The 17,439-nt window shown below is 37.5% G+C and overlaps 2 protein-coding genes across 15 annotated transcripts in view; one reads left to right on the forward strand and one right to left on the reverse strand.

Moving 5' to 3' along the window:
• Positions 1–7,140, forward strand: part of UBP1 (upstream binding protein 1) — a 101,997-nt gene extending 94,857 nt beyond the window's left edge. For 7 of the 11 annotated variants that reach the window (XM_077129877.1, XM_077129884.1, XM_077129881.1 and 4 more), the window contains 3 exons: positions 1,297–1,439; positions 2,146–2,197; positions 4,151–7,139. In XM_077129877.1, the coding sequence (XP_076985992.1) occupies positions 1,297–1,439; positions 2,146–2,197; positions 4,151–4,185 (230 nt within the window). In that variant the 3' untranslated portion in view covers positions 4,186–7,139. Of the gene's footprint in view, positions 1–1,296; positions 1,440–2,145; positions 2,198–4,150 lie in introns of all 11 variants that reach the window. The other 4 variants (XM_077129876.1, XM_077129879.1, XM_077129878.1 and 1 more) reach the window with 2 other exon arrangements.
• FBXL2 (F-box and leucine rich repeat protein 2) overlaps positions 707–17,439 on the reverse strand; it is a 210,464-nt gene continuing 193,731 nt past the window's right edge. For all 4 annotated transcript variants that reach the window (XM_077129888.1, XM_077129887.1, XM_077129890.1 and 1 more), the window contains 2 exons: positions 8,718–8,930; positions 707–8,094 (listed from right to left, as the gene is read on the reverse strand). In XM_077129888.1, coding sequence (XP_076986003.1) covers positions 7,987–8,094; positions 8,718–8,930 — 321 coding nt within the window. In that variant the 3' untranslated portion in view covers positions 707–7,986. The remainder of the gene's footprint in view (positions 8,095–8,717; positions 8,931–17,439) is intronic.

Here is a 17,439-nt window from a genome sequence, read left to right on the forward strand (position 1 = left end):
CATTTACACATGGTCAAGACTAATTTTTTTGAAGCTGTACCTCAGACATGAGTGTCTGTGGAGCTATGTGTTGGAAATATTTGCACCCTTAACTCTAGATCAAGGGTCAGCAAAATTTTTCTGTAATAGGCCAGAGAGTAAATATTCTGGCTTTGGGAACATAGGGTCTCTGTTGCAACTGTGCAACTACTCAGGTTTGTCACTCACTGTAGTAAAACAGCCATGAGCGATATATAAATAATGGGCATGGCTATGTTCCAGTAAAGTATTTAAATGACAGGCAGAGGCAGGATTTGGCCCATAGGCTCAGTTTGCTAACTCCTGCTCTACAGCATCTCTGCAATCTTACCATAATTTTAATCCCAAATTAAACTTCATAATGTTCAATTAGCAAAGGTTTCTATATTCATAAATATATTACACACAAGCAAAACCCCCCCTTATTTGGGAAAACAGTTTCTCAGCAGTGATATGCCTGATGTATCTCTGGTTTGATTTAGTAACTGTGAGTGGGGCAGGGCCTACAGGGGTCAGACTCTTGATTGGCGTGCTTGGTTCTGTGCAGATATTGTATGTCCCAGAAAAGGAAACCACTGGACAAATTGCAGCTTAGGGCTCTTCTCTAAAGAGACAGCATTCTTGATTGTCCAAATGCGTAGCTTTCCCTATATCTTTAAATTCTTATGTAAATTTTTTGTGGGGGAGGGTACAAATGGCTTTTATTCCTTAGTATGAATTTCCAGTAGCAGGATTAGTGAATCAAAAACTATGACCCTTTTAGGGTTCTTTTTATATATTGCTAGAAATATACATTTTTGAAAACTGCTTTCTTCAATTGTAATTTACATCCCATAATGATCATCCCATTGTAGTTATATACAATTCAGTGATTTTTAAATAAATTTAGTTTTGCAGCCATTTGCACCATCCAATTTCAGCCCCATCACCACAAAAAGATCACTTACACTTTCTCTGTTTTAATTTTTGAATACATAAGAATCCATATTCTTGCAGGAAAATTTAAGTATAGGTAAAGAAAAATTAAAATGTCAGGCCCTTTTTTATAGAGGTTATTGTTAACATTTATCAAATTATATGTGTGGGCATAAAAATCAGTGTAGTCTTATATTTCAAATGGGTGGTCAGGGAGATTTGACGGCAGTAAGAGTAGAAGGAAATGTTTGTTCCTATTTTTATTTATTTATTTTTGATGCTTTGAAAGATGTGATCTTCCTATGGATTGGCTGGAAAACAGATCAAAGATTACTGTTAATATGCTGTTATTTTTAATTTCAGTGTACCATGCTATCTACTTGGAAGAAATGGTTGCCTCAGAAGTGGCTCGAAAACTTGCACTGGTCTTTAAAATTCCTTTGCACCAAATTAACCAGGTTTACAGACAGGGCCCTACTGGAATTCACATTCTTGTTAGTGATCAGGTAATCAGAACTGGCATGCCCATTTGTGCTTCCCTTTCACAGTGGTATTTACTTTTATATATACCACTGGAGATTTACAGAAAATTTCTGTGCCCTCTTCCAGATTTTTAGGAATTTATAACCAAGAGCATCAAGCGTCCTAGCAATATGAGGAATACAAGTCAAGGAAAAGCACCCTCTTCACTCTGTTGAAATTCAAGCACTCATTGGGGGATACTAATGCCTTCTTAGTGGAGGGCTTTGGCCCTTTTTATATAGAGAGGCATTTCAATATCTTCTCCTTTTGTTCATTATTTAATGACTAGTTTATACAAAAAAAAATGTAAGGTTTAGATGTACAGTCTCCCTGTCCCACCCCCAGAGGTCAAGGACAAGCAAGTGATAATATAGCATTTTATGAAATGACTTTATTTTGTTAGAGTCATTATTCACAGGGCCCAGCAGAAAATACTCCATTGAGTCACATGGGTCATTGAACAGGTCTCTTGGGGACTACTGTGGGCTGGCACAGTTAACAGTGCAGTGGGTGTGAATTTTTACGACCTCATACTCCATTCATGAATTAGTTTTAGCTGTTGAGTCCTATACTTATACAAAAATATATAGAGAGTATGACATTTTCCCTTACTAATTTTAAAGTTTTATAGTCAGTTAAGAAGGCTAGCCATATCGTAATTATACATATATATCTGTTTTATCTTTCTAGATGGTTCAGAACTTTCAAGATGAGAGTTGTTTTTTATTCTACACAGTAAAAGGTACTTTTGCATGTGTGCTTGTGTCTGGTAATGCAGGAATCATGAAAGACAGTGTATGCCTGTAATCAGTCCTCTATGTTTACTTTTCAAAATGCTGGCTTTACTAATTTTTAAGAACAAAATTTGAAAAAAATGAATCAAGAAAACATATCTAGTGATTGTGATAGTAATTAACAAATAGGAAGAGGAATTAATTAGCCCTGATCAAAACAACTGTGTTCAGCCAGCATTGTCTTGAGCACCTTGTGCAAACCAAAACTTGCCAACAAGTACACATCATTACAAATGTTTTCAGTGCCATGAAGGAATGGGACAGTGTGGAGAGTTTATGGCTAAGGCAGATCCCAGTGGGGTGGGAGGCTGTCAAGGAAGGCTTCTCAGAAGACGTGTCATTAATGCTGAGACTTGATAAGTGAGGGGGATGGCCATACGAGGAGCACTCTAAGGGCAATATGTGGCCATGCAGAAAGGCTTATTTGAAGGCATGAAAGATAGCCAGTGTAGCTGCTGTGTGTACAGTGGATGAGCAGTGGGAGGGAACCTGGTGATAGCAGTTTGGATTTTATTTGAAACCCTATGAGAAGTTAATGAAGTTGTCTGGAGACAGGAATAATAGCATCAGATTGTTTTCCCTCTGACTACTCTGTCAACAAAGATGGAGTTGGCAGAACTGGAGCCGGGAGATGTCATCCAGGCCAGAGGCAGTGGTGGCTTATAGATTTAGGCAAGGGTCCTTAAAGAGTTTCATAAATAAGGCTGCACAGAGCAGTCCAGAGTGCCATTTTGGATATGTAGAAATATCAAGTAGGCAGTTTATTATCTCATTCTGGGCTCAGAGGAAGAGGTTGGGCTCAACAGGTAAATCTAGAAGCCTTCAGTGTATCAGCAGTGATTCAAAGCTATGGAAATAAGGAACAGAATGTGAAAAGAGGGGCCCAGATGGAATTCCAGGTGAGATCTAACATTAAAAGATTGGGTAGAGAAGGGATTTTTAAGTGCAGAATTATTTGAGAATAGATCACAGTTTTAAAAGTCAAGTGGTTATGATCCGCATCTAGGCTTAGCACAAAATTTCCTGGCAGGCACTCTAGAAAGGAGTAGCCCAAGACAGTATTGAAGTTATTATTTCACACTGGACCTGACATGTTGCATCTGCTCATCAGTTAGCTGCAAGACCGAGTTTTAACTGTGAACTAGTTCACTTTCTTTTACTTTCTGAAACATCTTTTAACTTAGCACGCTTCTGCTCCATCTTTTATTCTCAAAGCAGTACAACCTTTTATTCTGCAAAACTCACACTAAGAAAGGAAATTTATATGGTAATTTTGTGGTTGTTTTCTATGAAACTGATGGACATTTCTGGTGTCATAATAGGATATCCCATCCAGTCTCAGTTAACTGTTCTTTAGATCTTCAGCCTTACAAAACAAATTCGTTTTCCTTGACAAATGCCTTACTCTACTTCTCAGTGACTGAGAAACCCAGGCAAAAGTAAGGATAGACTTTTAAAATGTTTGGGATCTACCTCTAAGGAGCTCAAAAATTTTTTTGAGAAAAGATGGATACAAGCATTCACATTTCTACCATCAGTTTATATATATATTTTCTTTAGGGTTGACTTTTTCTTCTGCCCTTGCTCATTACTGTGTCCAGCTCTTGTTTTTCTTGCTTGGAGTGCTTTTAATGTTTGTCTTGATAGATCCCTATCCCACAAAACAGAAGAGCAGCATGGGTGGCCCATCCTTAAAAAACAGAAGGTCTAAAATGGGATGTGTACATGAAGTTGGCCTTAAGGAAAAGGAGCTAGAGAAAGTTAATTAGCTTTTTTTCTGTAGAATTTAAAGGTAACTTCTGAATTGTAGATTTCAGGGAATTTTCATGTCAATAATCTTAATTTTCCTAAGCCTGGCTGAAAAAAAAGTTGCATCTAACTTCCTTCTCCTTTTTATGCAGCTGAAAATGGTGGTATCTACATAATTTTGAAGTAAAGTCTTATGTAGACAGAACTATATTCAGTACCAAATAAAGTCACACTTAAAAGTGTGTGAAGACTGAATCTAAGAAGTCTTGGGATTGGATTATACCATATAAAATGTTTCATATTGAAAACACAAGATGACCTTTCTAATGCGCTGTATGAGAGGTGAATCTCCTCGCTGTCACTGCCATAGCCAAGCATTCTTGTGAGAGCAAGCACGGGGGACAGTGAACGTCTGGCTCTGGAGACCACAGTGCAGGCAGAGCTCCTTACTTCTCTGGCAGAGGCCAGTTGATGATACAGTTCCCAGAAGCAGCCTTTGCTGTCTTTTTACACTGTATGCGGTTTGGAAATGAATGTAAAGATTTACTGTGGGCATTTACCTTTCTGTGCCAGTTTGGCTTTTATTGCCTGAACTTCATGCTTATCTGGGGTGGGGGTGGGGACAGTGCTGCTGCGGAGCCCGATGTTATCTGTGGATGGTGCACAGTGGTCAGGTAAGAGAGGCACTGCACCTTCTCAGAGGAAATCATGTCTACAGGTATACGTCTGATGTGCTCATGCCAGATCGGGGAAAATCCAAGCCAGAAAGGTGGGCTTGAAGCAAACTGCATTATCAGGAGTACCTTGGTGAGAGGATCAGTGTAAATCCTAATAGGTACAAAGACTTTAGTGTTTTTGCTTTGTCACAGGTTTACTGAAAAACTTTTTGCTTCTGTTTCCTTTTCTTAAAATTGTTTTAATTTCTGGGTTTTCATTTTTGAAGCCCCATTGACTTCTTTCTATTCATGTGGTTTTCTTTTTCTCGTCTGTCCCTTTGTTAGCATCCCTCCGACACCTATACATCCTGTTCTGTTGCCTACTTTTCATTTTAAACATTTTTAAAGCCCCACTCCAGACATTGGAAATAGGTGACCTAAACAGGGGCATAAGTATTATTGCTAATAGCTTCTGACTTGGTGTTAAGAGGTCTCCAGTATCAACAAGATGAAATTGTTTGTGGAACACTAGACATCATTAATCAAACACTACAATCTACCATACAAATCTTACTGTTCTCCTCAAATATTGAGCTTTAGTACAATCATGTGTAATTATTCTGGTTATTAATTAGGGGCTTTTTATATACCATGTAATAGTTTCTTTTCTATAAAAAGAGTGCCTCTTTCACAGAACCAAATGCTTGTCTGCCAGTGTTCTTTTTAAAGGAAATCCACTATTTTTCTCATTTTTCTCCTATACCTTTGACTTTCCTTCACCCAAAGCATTCCCAAATTTCAACAGCAAGCATTTTGAGGCCTATGGTGTAGCAGACTTAATGAAAACAAAAAAAAAAGTTCCACTTTAATGATATCTATTTGCCCAGGTAAGTCTGGCTTTGAATGTACTATTTGGTCTTCATCTCTGTTTAGATGGAAATAGGGGTGAGCAGTTTTGAGTCTGAATTATTTCCCAAAAGATGAAGTATTTCACTGGGTAAAAGCTTTGACATTTTATATTTAATTCATAAAGAGGGTTAATTATTTGATAAAAGAAATACTGTCTCAAGATATTTCCAACTTCAGTTTGAAAATATCTGCAACTCCTATAGACCCCATAGAAAGAGAGCTTTCTTTTCTGTCATTTTCCCTTGCTTTTGTATGACCACACATTTTCTGTAGCAATTGCTTGGGATATAAGTGGGCTTCTCTCAATAATTTTAGAGTTTTGCTTGTCTATTTAGTATTCCTTTTGGGGTCTCAAGATATATGGAACAATAAATCCTATTTAATTTTGTGTGCTACTTTCAACTCATCAGGTTTTAAAAGTGGGGTAAAAATACTTAAAAGGCTCATGAAACCCGAAATAATACAAAATAATTTATACACGTGGTATTGAACATTAGTATATCCCAGTAAAACAGGTTAAATTATGGCACCAGCAAATTTGCTATGTTGTTTTTTTTTAATAGGATGTACACATTTCCGTATAATAAACATTTTCCGATTGTTTTGCAGAAGTGTGTCTCTTTTAAAATCCCAGCTCCTGCCTTGTGTCCAGGGTCACCTCAAGTCTTATGCACATCACAGCATCAGGGGGTTAGTGTATAAGTGTGTTGTGAGCACTCACCAATCCAAATGGTTTAAGAGGCTAGGCCCAGGTGAAGTTTTCCCCGCCTTTTCTTTTTAGTGTGTTGTTTTTTCAGAACTGATGCAGCTTGAGGACAGATAATTCCAGTAATTGTTTCACACTTCAAACATGACTTCCTCTAAAAAAGCTTCCTCTAATCACCAAAGAAAGTCTGTGTTATGTGCTCATTTATTTATTTAAAAATGGCTTCCTGCATCAGTCATTCCCCACCCCCACCCCCCGTGATGTAAATAACTGCCATGGCATACACACAATATGTAGACCAGGAAATACTGGAATCTATTATAAGGCAACAAAATCATCAGGACTTTTACGCTTATTCTGATTATCCTACTAAACTGATTTATGGGGAATATATGTGTATTCTTTCTGGAATGCAGCTGAGGCATCCTTGATACTGTTTTGTCTAAAAATGTCCATCTAGTAGAAGTATTGCTAGTAATGGAAAAATTTCCTCTGGATTTTGCTATTTTATTTCAGCTTCTCATGAGACGGGTCCCTAGTCTTTAATAAAGGTCAGAAATGTGGACAGTACAGAACAAGAGTCAGCCACAGCAGAGAGGAGATCATCTTAACAGATTTTAGATAACATTAGGAAGGTCTGAATTTAAAAAACACTTTTGCTCATATTTGTCTGCCATGAAATTGTAGCAATAAACCCCTCTGACTTAGTTTTTTCTTAACTTTGCAATGGTTTATTTATTTTTATGAGTCAAAGGTGCCAGCACCTTACTGATCTGAGTTTTAAGTGTGTAAAATTTTTGAATAGTTCTTGTATAACCTGATTTCTATGATTTTAAAATAAACTTGGAAAAAACCACATCCATTCTACATGCATCTATTATTTTAAATTTGTTATGTTAATTATAGAACTTAGGCCTTAGTTCTATTTAAGGTTCCTCGAAATTTTTGAGAGACATAGACATAAGTAGCTTTCTTCCTTTAACAAAAATGCATTATATGCTGTAGCATATATCAGAGTTTATCATTTGTGACCAGACAACACAAACTCTGAATTGCTTCTGTTTAGTTTTTGGTTTTGCTCCCCAGAGATGTACTTAAGTTGGCAGAGTAGGAAGATGAAGGCCCTGCTCCACCCAGTTCGGAGCCCTCATTTCTTTGGTGTCTCACAGAAACCCATTAACTTGCCTTCTACATAAGTCTCTACATATAAAACTATTAGGCATCATGAATTTACAGTACGATCACTTTTTAATCTTCAAAGTGGAAAAATCCTGCTAATCAAAATGGAATCTTGAATGAAAAGGAAGCCAGTAGTTTATGTATCAGGTAGAAAAATCAACTTTTTTTTCTGTTCAATTTGTGCTAACACTGATAGTCTTGTTTTGAGGAATGCTGAGAAAGCTGAGAGCAGGACTCTTGTACCTAGACAGGCACTCACCTCTTAGGAAATCTGGGGTTTCCTGCATGGTCCTGGCTGCACTGAGACCACTCGTGCCATAAGTCCACTGACCGGCTGTGATTGGATTGCATTACAGCAGAGTAAAGGTGAAGACTATCACCTGAGTTACTGTTGTCCCTACAGAAGTCTTTTTACCTGTAAATGCCTTTCCCATTGGTTCATCAACAGATTTGGGTGACTAGAGAAGGACTGGAAGACTTGGCCTTCTCTGAAAGAAGGGATGCGAGATCATCACTCCTGAGGCAGCGGCAGCTGCTGTCAAAGGATGACGCAGCATCTGCATAGTCGTTGTCCACTTCCTCCCACAGCTGTTGGTGGGGTGACAGGGGCAAAGTAGGCATGGACTTTGACATGCGGGAGCTGAGCCTGGAAGCAGAAAGAAAGAAAATGTGGAATAGTCCTTATACTTTGGTGTTTTTAGGATTATAGTCATCATCCTAGGCTAGAACTAATCTCATACATTCCCTAAAACAGCATCTTCCAAAGACATGGAAATTCATAAGTTGAATACATTTCTGCCCACAGGTCATAACTGGCTGTCTATGCAAAGTGCAAAGTTCTCTGCAGCTGTAGCATTCTGCATGAGGCCGCTTTGAGGGATATAAGTGCAGAGTTGTTCTGAACTTGAAGACAACAAAACAATGTAGATAACTAGATCAGAAAAGAAAGCCAAATTCTGTTGCATTTTCATACCTGGAAATTAGCCAAGATCATGTTCTACTTCTGGCTTCTTTAATGTATGCCTTCTAATGAGGTGCTGATCATAGACTACATGGAACCTCCCTCCACCCCAGGTTCATCCAGGCTGAATATTCCAGGGTAGGGAATAAATGAGAATTTTTAAGAAGACTAAGGGTACTTACTATACAACTAGATCATTTTTTATAACCATCAGCTGAGGATAAAATTTGCAAAATGATTTGGTTCTTGTATTCATCTGTTGCTTAGAAATTATGCCAGATGTAACCAATTGCCCTGTTCCCACATACCCGCATTCTCTTGATGCCTGCACGGGTAACCTGCTGGCAGTCGTACAGCTCCAGGCGCTCCAGGCTACGGCAGTTCTCTAGGTGTTCCAGGGCCATATCAGTGATGAGGAGGCAGTTGTCTAATTCTAGCACCTGCAGCCTCTCATGGCCACATGTGCTGTTGCTCAAGTGCAGGATCCCATCATCTGTGATGAGCTCACAGTGGGACAGGCTCTGAAACAGGAAGAAGTGAGCAGATGTTCACAAGTCCCTCTCATTCTGGGGCCTTCAGGAGGCTGACCTGTGAACTGTCCCAGAATAATTAGCTCGTCAAGCAAGGAGGATAAAACAAAGCCTTGGTGCCTTTTTGCTGTGACTGGGCTTTGGCTTCTCTCACCTGATTGTGCAAAGATGGAAATCAAAAGTTCGGGGGAAATTTCAGTGTTAACCCTTTGAGTGTAACAGGTGTAGCCCATTTCTCCATCTGGGGGCAAGGCAGTGAAGTCAAATGTCCTAACTTGTTTTAAAAAAAGCTGTACAAGTGGCCATGACCCAGAGATACAGGAAAAATCTTTGAAGGTTAGACTCAAATAGACCTTGAACAGTGCGATATGACATTAATGGCTTCTTTTGGGTTTAAATGGTAAAATTTGTAGAGATATCCAGATTTATAGGGAGTCAAATGACATTTCTATAATTCTCTTAAGTTTTCCATACCAATACTTTCAAAATTTGTTTCAATCACTTATTTCCTCCTTCAATACATGAGTTCCAACTCTGTCAGGCCCTGTGTCCACAATGATGAGTAAAAACATTTTCTACACTGGGTGCTGAGGGACTAGATTAATCAAACTAAAAAACTGACGATATAAGAGCATATAATAATGGAATTTGACCTGAGGAAGTGACCAATGAATCGTTAACAGAAGGACTGGGAGCTAAATAGGAAAGAGCTAAGAGTGTTCTGTGCAAGACCCTCTGGCAGGAGGAGAAGGGCAAGTACTGAGTGTGAAAGGCCAGTTTAATGGGTGGGGCATGAGGGGACACATGAAGATACAGATGGCATGGGGAGGTGAGGGCCAAATAAGAGATGCCTAAGTCTTGTAAAGGAATTTTACTTTGGTTCTAAACTCAATGCAAGAATTTTAAGGAGAAGGTGGTGGCCACTTTGTTTTCTAAAATGATCATCATGTACTACTCATACCCACCCGGTGGTTAAAGTGAAAAGGCAAAAAATAAGAAGTGTTGATGAGGTGTGGAGTAACTGGAACTCCCATATGTTGCAGGCAGAATTTGGATATCTCTTACTGAAATGCATATATGTATTAACCACATGATATACCAATACTGGTTGTAGAAGTCCCAAACTGGAAACTACTAAAATATTCAGTCATGGGAAGCATAAATAAATTGCAGGGAACCCATACAATGGAATACTTATACAGCAATCAGAATAAATGATTACAATTACATGCAACAATCTGAATTTCACACATGCAATACTGACTGAAGCAGCTACACATAGAAAAGAACATGATTCCATTCATATAATGTACATACTAAATAAAAAATAGGCAAAACTAATTTATGCTATTGGGAGTCACTGCCTTTGGGAAGTCAGTGATTAGAAGAGAGCATGAGGGGCTTTCTAGGGTCCTAATAATATTGATCCTTAATCTGGGTGTGTTATGAAAATGCATTGATCTGTACACTTAGGATCCATGCAGTTTTCAATATGTATATTTTACTTCAATAAAAAGTAAAAATTGTAAGAAGGAAAACACTTTGCTGAATATATTGGGAATGCAAAAGTGGGTGCAACTGAGAGCAGGTGGTAGACTACTTTGCAATCTTTGGGACAAGGAAATGCCTGAGTTTGGACCTAACAGGTTCTGGTAGAAGAGACAGGTAAATGGATAGGTTTGAGGTACTCTTGCAAAAGAAAAAGGAATCCAAGGAGGATAAAAGAAACAGGCCACCCCCAAATCTGCAAGTGAAATCATTGCCCTACCCCCTACGGAGGACACACATCCAGGGGTGAAACCCCCTGGTGGTGTGGCAGATGACTCCAAGGGCTGAGTCTGGCCCTGGCACCATGGGATCAACAATTCCATCCTGACCAAAAGGGGGAAAAGAAGTGTACCTAATAAAAGTATCAGTGGCAGATAGAGTTCAAATTTGAGTCGAAAGGCTACCCTAGAGGCTGCTCTTAGGCAAGCTTCAGTTAGACATTGCTATCTATCATAACTTGCCAAACCCCAACCAAAATCATTCCAGCCAATCTTAAAGAACACCTAGGGCAATATATAAGATTCCACAAGGATTCCATTCACTAGAGTAACTTTCTAGACACCTACAATCTCCAGATGGGTCGCTGATCAGGTAAGTCCTGAAACCTAGAGGGTTCAGCCTCTCCAGAACACGATAGTTCCATGTCCCTACTGCATGTTACTGACAGACCCAACATGAAAAAGTTAGAATTGCCATATCCCAAACACCCTAAAGAGAGGAACAGAAAGATCAAAGGTGATGATGGCGTTATACAGAGAAGATAGGATTTAACAAATGAATATGATTGCCGAACCATTAAATTGATATTTCTTTAGGTCTCCAGTATCTTAGAGCAACTAGAAGTAAAAACCTAAAATTGTGGAATTATAACCCATGCCAAACTTTGGAATCTGTTCTACAACTAATAGTTGTGCTGTGCTTTGAAATTTTTTTTTTCACAATGGTCAATATTTATTTATTTTTTAAATGTGTTACCAGCATATTTAGTGAAAATCATTGTGCTTTGAAATTTATTGCTTTTGTAAATATGCTATTTTTCACAAAAAAAGGAAAAAAAAAGTCGATTTTGATGATAAAAAAATTTATTCCTTCTAGCCTCCTATATTCTAGAGCAGCTAGAAAGAAAAATCTGAGAGGATTATATGGTAGCCCATGACAAACTGGGATCTGTCCTGTAACTATTAAAGAGTGCTTTGAAAACTACTATTGTTCTTTCTTTGCTTTGTATATATGTTATATTATACAACAAAAAGTTAAAAAAAAAAAAAAAGGCCACTGAATACAACCAAGAGGTAAAGGAACTAGAGTGAGAAAAAATTTATCAGGTCTTGATGCTTCAAAGACTCTTCTTTGAGCTACATTTTAGCAACATGGGCTATACTTCCATCTCATGAGTCCAATCACTTTACATGATTCTATACTAAATGGTATTTATGTAATCAAGTAATGCTGTTACTGGTTTTTAGCTTTCAGAATTATGAGTAAAGTCAGACGACTTAATCATAGTTACAGAATAGAGTATTTAGAAGGCTGTTTTAAAGTTCGTAAATCAATAAAATTTTGATGATTTACAATGAAATGCAGCCAGAAAAAAGAAAAGTACATCCCACTCACAGATTGGAGGAAGATGATGATGGAGGTAGTGTATAAATGCCAAATTCCGAGGAAGTCAGAGGTGGGTAGGGGCACAGCCCAAAGCAAGAGGTGGAACTTTTTAAATGCCAAACAGGTGTCTTGTTCCCATGCATGTGTGTGCATGCATGAGAGGGAGACAGGAGAGAAGATCATCTCTCATCTCACAATTTCTCTAGAAGAACACAAGCTGACCACAATGGTTGTCCTTGGGAGGGGGGGGACTGCCTGACTGCTTGTTTAAGATAGGAGTAGAATTTTTCTCTCGTGTACCTTGCTTTTAATTTTTTTAAAAATTTTAACTATTTTAATTTTATTTTATTACTATTTTTGTGTGTGTGGTCTGGGAACTGAACCCGAGTTTTAATTGTTTTTTATCTTTTAACTTTTAACTTCCTATTTTGAGATAACAGGTTCACAAGAAGTTGCAAAAATAGTACAGAGAGGTCCCATGTCCCCTTCATCCAGTTTCCCCAATAGCTACACCTTAATTAAAGGATAAAAGCAAGGAAATTGATAGGGGTGCAATGTGTGTATATAGTCCTATGTCATTTTATCATGTGCACATTCATGCAACCACCACGGCAGTTAAGACAAAACTGCTTCATCACCACAAAGATCTCCATTTTGCCACCCCTTTATAGTTATACCCACATCCCTCCCTCTCCCAACATTCCTAATCCAGGCAACCGCTAACACGTTCTTCATTTCTAAATTTGTCATTTTGAGCATGTTATATTAATGGAGTCACACAGTCTGTGGCCACTTGTGAGTGGTTTTTTTCACTTGGCATAATGCCTCCGAGATCCATCCATATGTTGCATGTACAAAGTTTCTTCCTTTTTATTGAATAGTATTCCATTAATATGGATGCACCACACACAAATATCTGTTCAAGCCCCTTTTTTCAGTTCTTTTGGGTAGATGCCTAGTAGTGCGATTGCCAGGTCATATGGTCGTTTTATATTTAGCTTTCGAGGAACTGCAAGCCTGTCTTCCAGAGTGCTGCACCATTTTACATTGCCATCAGCAATGAATGAGTGATTCTATTTCTCTGCATCCTCTCCAACACTTATTTTCTGTATTTTTAAAAAATAGCCATTCTAATTTGGGTGTGAAATGGTTTTTCACTGAAGTTTTGATTTGCATTTCCCTGATGCCTAATGTTTTGTGTCTTTTCATGTGTTTTCTGGCCATTTGTATATCTTCTTTGGAAATATGTTTGTTCAAGTCTTTTGTCCATTTTTAAATTGGGTTATCTTTTTATTGTTAAGTTGAAGGATTTCTTCTGCATATCAATCCTTTATCAGATATGTGGTTTCCAAATTACTTTTTCCTATAGTGTAGGTTGTTATTTTTCTTTCATGATAAAGTCCTTTGAGGCACAAAGTTTTTAATTTTGATGAGATACCATTTATCTATTTTTTCTTTTGTTGCTTGTGCTTTGGGTGTAAAGTCTAAGAAACTATTGTGTAACATAAGGTCCTGAAGCTGTTTCCCTATATATTCTTCCAAGAGTTCCCTAGTTATAGCTGTTATATTAAGGTCTTTGAACCATTTTGAGTTGATTTTTGAATATGGTGTGAGATGTTGTTGTTTTTTTTTTTGTTTTGTTTTGTTTTTTTTGCAGGTGGCGATCCAGTTTTCCCAGCACCATTTGTTGAGAGACTGTTCTTTCCCAATTGACTGATCTTTGCCACCTCATAACAAATCAGTTGATGGGCGGGCCACAGCTCAGCAGGCAATGCTGGAGACCCAGGTTCATTTCCTAGTATCTGCCCATGCAAAAAAAAAAAAAAAAAAAAAAAAAAACCAGCTGGCCATAAATGTGAAGGCCGATTTCTGAGCTCTCAGTTCTATTCTACTGGTATATAACCTGTCCTTGTACTAGTACCACGTTATTTTGATTATTGTGGCTTTGTAATAGGTTTTAGGATTGGGAAATGTGAGTCTTCCAACTCCATTCTTCTTCAAGTTAGCTTTAGCTATTTAGGGGTCCCTTGCCTTTCCATATAAATTTGATAATAGGCTTTTCCAATTTCTACAATGAAGACTGATAGAATTTTCATTGGGATAGCACTGAATCTATAAATTGCCTTGTGTAGCACTGACATCTTAATATTTAGTTTTCCAATCCATTAACATGGAATGTCCTTCCATTTATTTAGGTCTTTGATTTCTTTTAGAAATGTTTTTTAGTTTTCTATGTACTAGTCCTTTATATTCTTGGTTAGATTTACTCCTAGATTTTGATTCTTGTAGTTGCTATTGTGAAGGGATTTTTTTTTCTTGATGTGTTATTCAGATTGTTCATTGCTTGTATATAGAAATATTACTGATTTGGGGGTGATCTTGTATTTTGCCACTGCTGTATTCATTTATCAGATCTAGGAGCTTTTTCGTAGATTTTTCAAGATTTTCTGTATATAGGATCATGTCATCTGCAAATAGGGAAAGTTTTACTTCTTCCTTTCCAACTTTGATGACTTTTTTTTTCCCTTTTCTTACCTAAATGCTATCAAGAACTTCCAACACAATGTTGAATAACAGTGGTGACAGTGGGCCTCCTTGTCTTGTTCCTGATCTTAGGGGGAAAGTTATGAAATAAGATGTTGGCTGTGGGTTTTTCATATGCTCTTTATTATACTGAGGAAGTTTCCCTCTATTCCTAATGTTTTAAGTGCTTTTATTTTTAAAAGGCTTTTGTCCGATGCCTTTTCTATATCGATTGAGATGATCATGTGTGTGTGTTTTTTCTTTCATTCTGTTAATGCGAATTGCATTTGCTGAACTTATGCTAAACCATTTTTCCATATCTGGGATAAATCCCATTTGATCATGATATATAATTCTTTATATATTCTGTTGGATTCAGATTACTGGGATTTTGTTGAAAATTTTTGCATCTCCATATATAAAAGATATTGGTCTTTTTTTTCTTTTCTTGTGGTACCTTTATCTATATCTTTATGGTATGATGGTGATGTTGGCCTCACAGAATGAATTAGGGAGTTTCCCCTGTTCTTTAATTTTTTTGGAAGAGTTTGAGCAGAACTGGAGTTATGTTTTCTTGGAATGTTTGGTAGAATTCCCCTGTAAAGCCAACTGGTCCTAGACTTCTCTTTGTGGAGAGGTTTTTTGATTACTGAGTCAATCTCTTTACTAGTAATTGGTGTGGTGAGCTCGTCTACTTCTTGTAGGTAATTTGTATGTTAAGAATTTGTCCATTTTATCTAGTTTTTAAAATTTATTGACATACAGCTGTTCACAGTATTCTCTTTTAGTCCTTTCTATTTCAGTGGGGTTGGTAATAATGTCCTTCTTTTCATTTCTGATATCCATTTAATTAGATCCTCTCTTTCTGTCAGTTTGGCTAAAGGCTTGTAGATTTTATTGATCTTTTCAAAGAACCAACTTTTGGTCTTGTTTATTTTCTCTACTATTTTGTTGTTTTCTGTTTCACTTAAATCCATGGTAATCTTTCTTATTTTCCTCCTCCTGTTCACTTTGGGTTTAATTTGTGTTTTTTCTAGTTCTTCCAGTTTTTGGTTAGGTCTCTGATTTGAAGTCTTTCTCCTTTTCTCTTTTTTTGTAAGCTGCATGGTAGGAGTCACATTTCATTTTTTTCATGTGACTATTCTGTTATTGCAGCACCATTTATTGACCCTTTTGGAGGGGGTGGGTATAGATAGTGCTCTGTCCAGGAATTGAACCCAGGTCTCCCACATGGAGGGTGAGAATTCTACCACTGAACTACCCTTGCACTCCCTCTTTCTTCTTTTTTAATGTAAACTTTGCTGGTTTTAAATGATTTATGTACCCTAGAAAAGCCATGTCTTAATCCCAATCCATTTTGTAAAGACAGACATTTCTTCTAATCCCTATTCAGTACTGCATGTTGGGAACTTTAATAAGATCATCTCCATGGAGATATGACTCAATCAAGTGTGGGTATTAAACTTGATTAGGTGGACCAGGTGGGTATGATTAGCTACTGGGATCTTATAAAAGAGGAGTCTTTTTTGGAGCAAATGCCTTTTGAGAAGGACGAGAAAGCCACAGCAGAGTCAAGCAGAGTCAAGTAGAGCCATGAGGCTGAGAGAACCACAGAGTCCACCAGCCAGTAACTTTGGAGATTCTGAGAGCAGAGAAGGACGACAGAATGATGAGAGCCATGCAGCAGAGTCCACCAGCCAGTGACCTTTGGAGATGAGGAGAATGCCTCTGGAGGAGCTTCATGAGGCCTAGAGAGGAGGCTAGCAGACAATGCCGTGTTCACCATGTGCCTTTACAGATGAGAGAGAATCCTGTGTTCGCCATGTGCCTTTCCACTTGAGAGAATCAAGGTATCTTTCCCTGGATGCCTTAGACTGGACATTTGTATAGACATTTGTAAGGGATATTTTCATGGCCTTAGAACTATAAACGTGTAACTTATTAAATTCCCCTTTTAAAGAAAGCCATTCCATTTCTGGTATATTGCATTCCAGCAGCTAGCAAACTAGAATATAAGCATTTAGAACCATAAATTTCTCCCTTAACATTGCCTTCATTCCTTCCCATAAGTTTTGGTGTGTTGTATTTTCATTCATTTTAAAACATTCCCTAATTTTGCTTCTGATTTCCTATTTAACCATTGGTTGTTTAAGAATATGTTACTTATTGATCTTCTGACTATATGTTCTATGTAATATTGAGAGTGTGTATTAAGGTCTACTATTAATGTAGAATCATCAGTATCTCTTTTCAAATCTCCTAGTATTTGCTTCACATATTTTTGGGCTGTTAGGTACACATATATTTATAATTGTTATATCTTCTTGTTGAATTTTCCCCTTTATTGGTATATAATGACCTTTTCAAGTCCTTTTACCTTTCTCATTTATAATTGTATTTATATCCCCTACACACACTGGGAACTGTATCAATAGTATAATATTTACTTTCATGAGCAAACATAATTTAGAAAACTCAAGAGAAGGGAAGTCTATTGTATTTATGTATTTTCCCACTCTTTCCATTATTCTTTTTTTTTTTTATATTCCAAGATTCCTTCCCTTTATTGTTTGTTTTCTATTTAAAGAACTTCTTTTAGCTATTATTTTAGGGCAGGTTAGCTGTTGACAAATTCTGTTAGTTCTCCTTAATATGGAATGTCTTGATTTCCTCCTCATCTGGAAAGACATCTTCACCCAATGTAGGATTATGCATTGAGAATTCTTTTCTTTTGGCACTTGAAAAATGTACTATGTTCTACTGGCCTCCATGGTTTCAATGAGAAATGGACTATCATTTGTACTCTTCTTTTTTTCTTCTTCTG

Source organism: Tamandua tetradactyla, chromosome 15 (assembly GCF_023851605.1).
Source record: "Tamandua tetradactyla isolate mTamTet1 chromosome 15, mTamTet1.pri, whole genome shotgun sequence".
Classification (NCBI taxonomy): domain Eukaryota; kingdom Metazoa; phylum Chordata; class Mammalia; order Pilosa; family Myrmecophagidae; genus Tamandua; species Tamandua tetradactyla.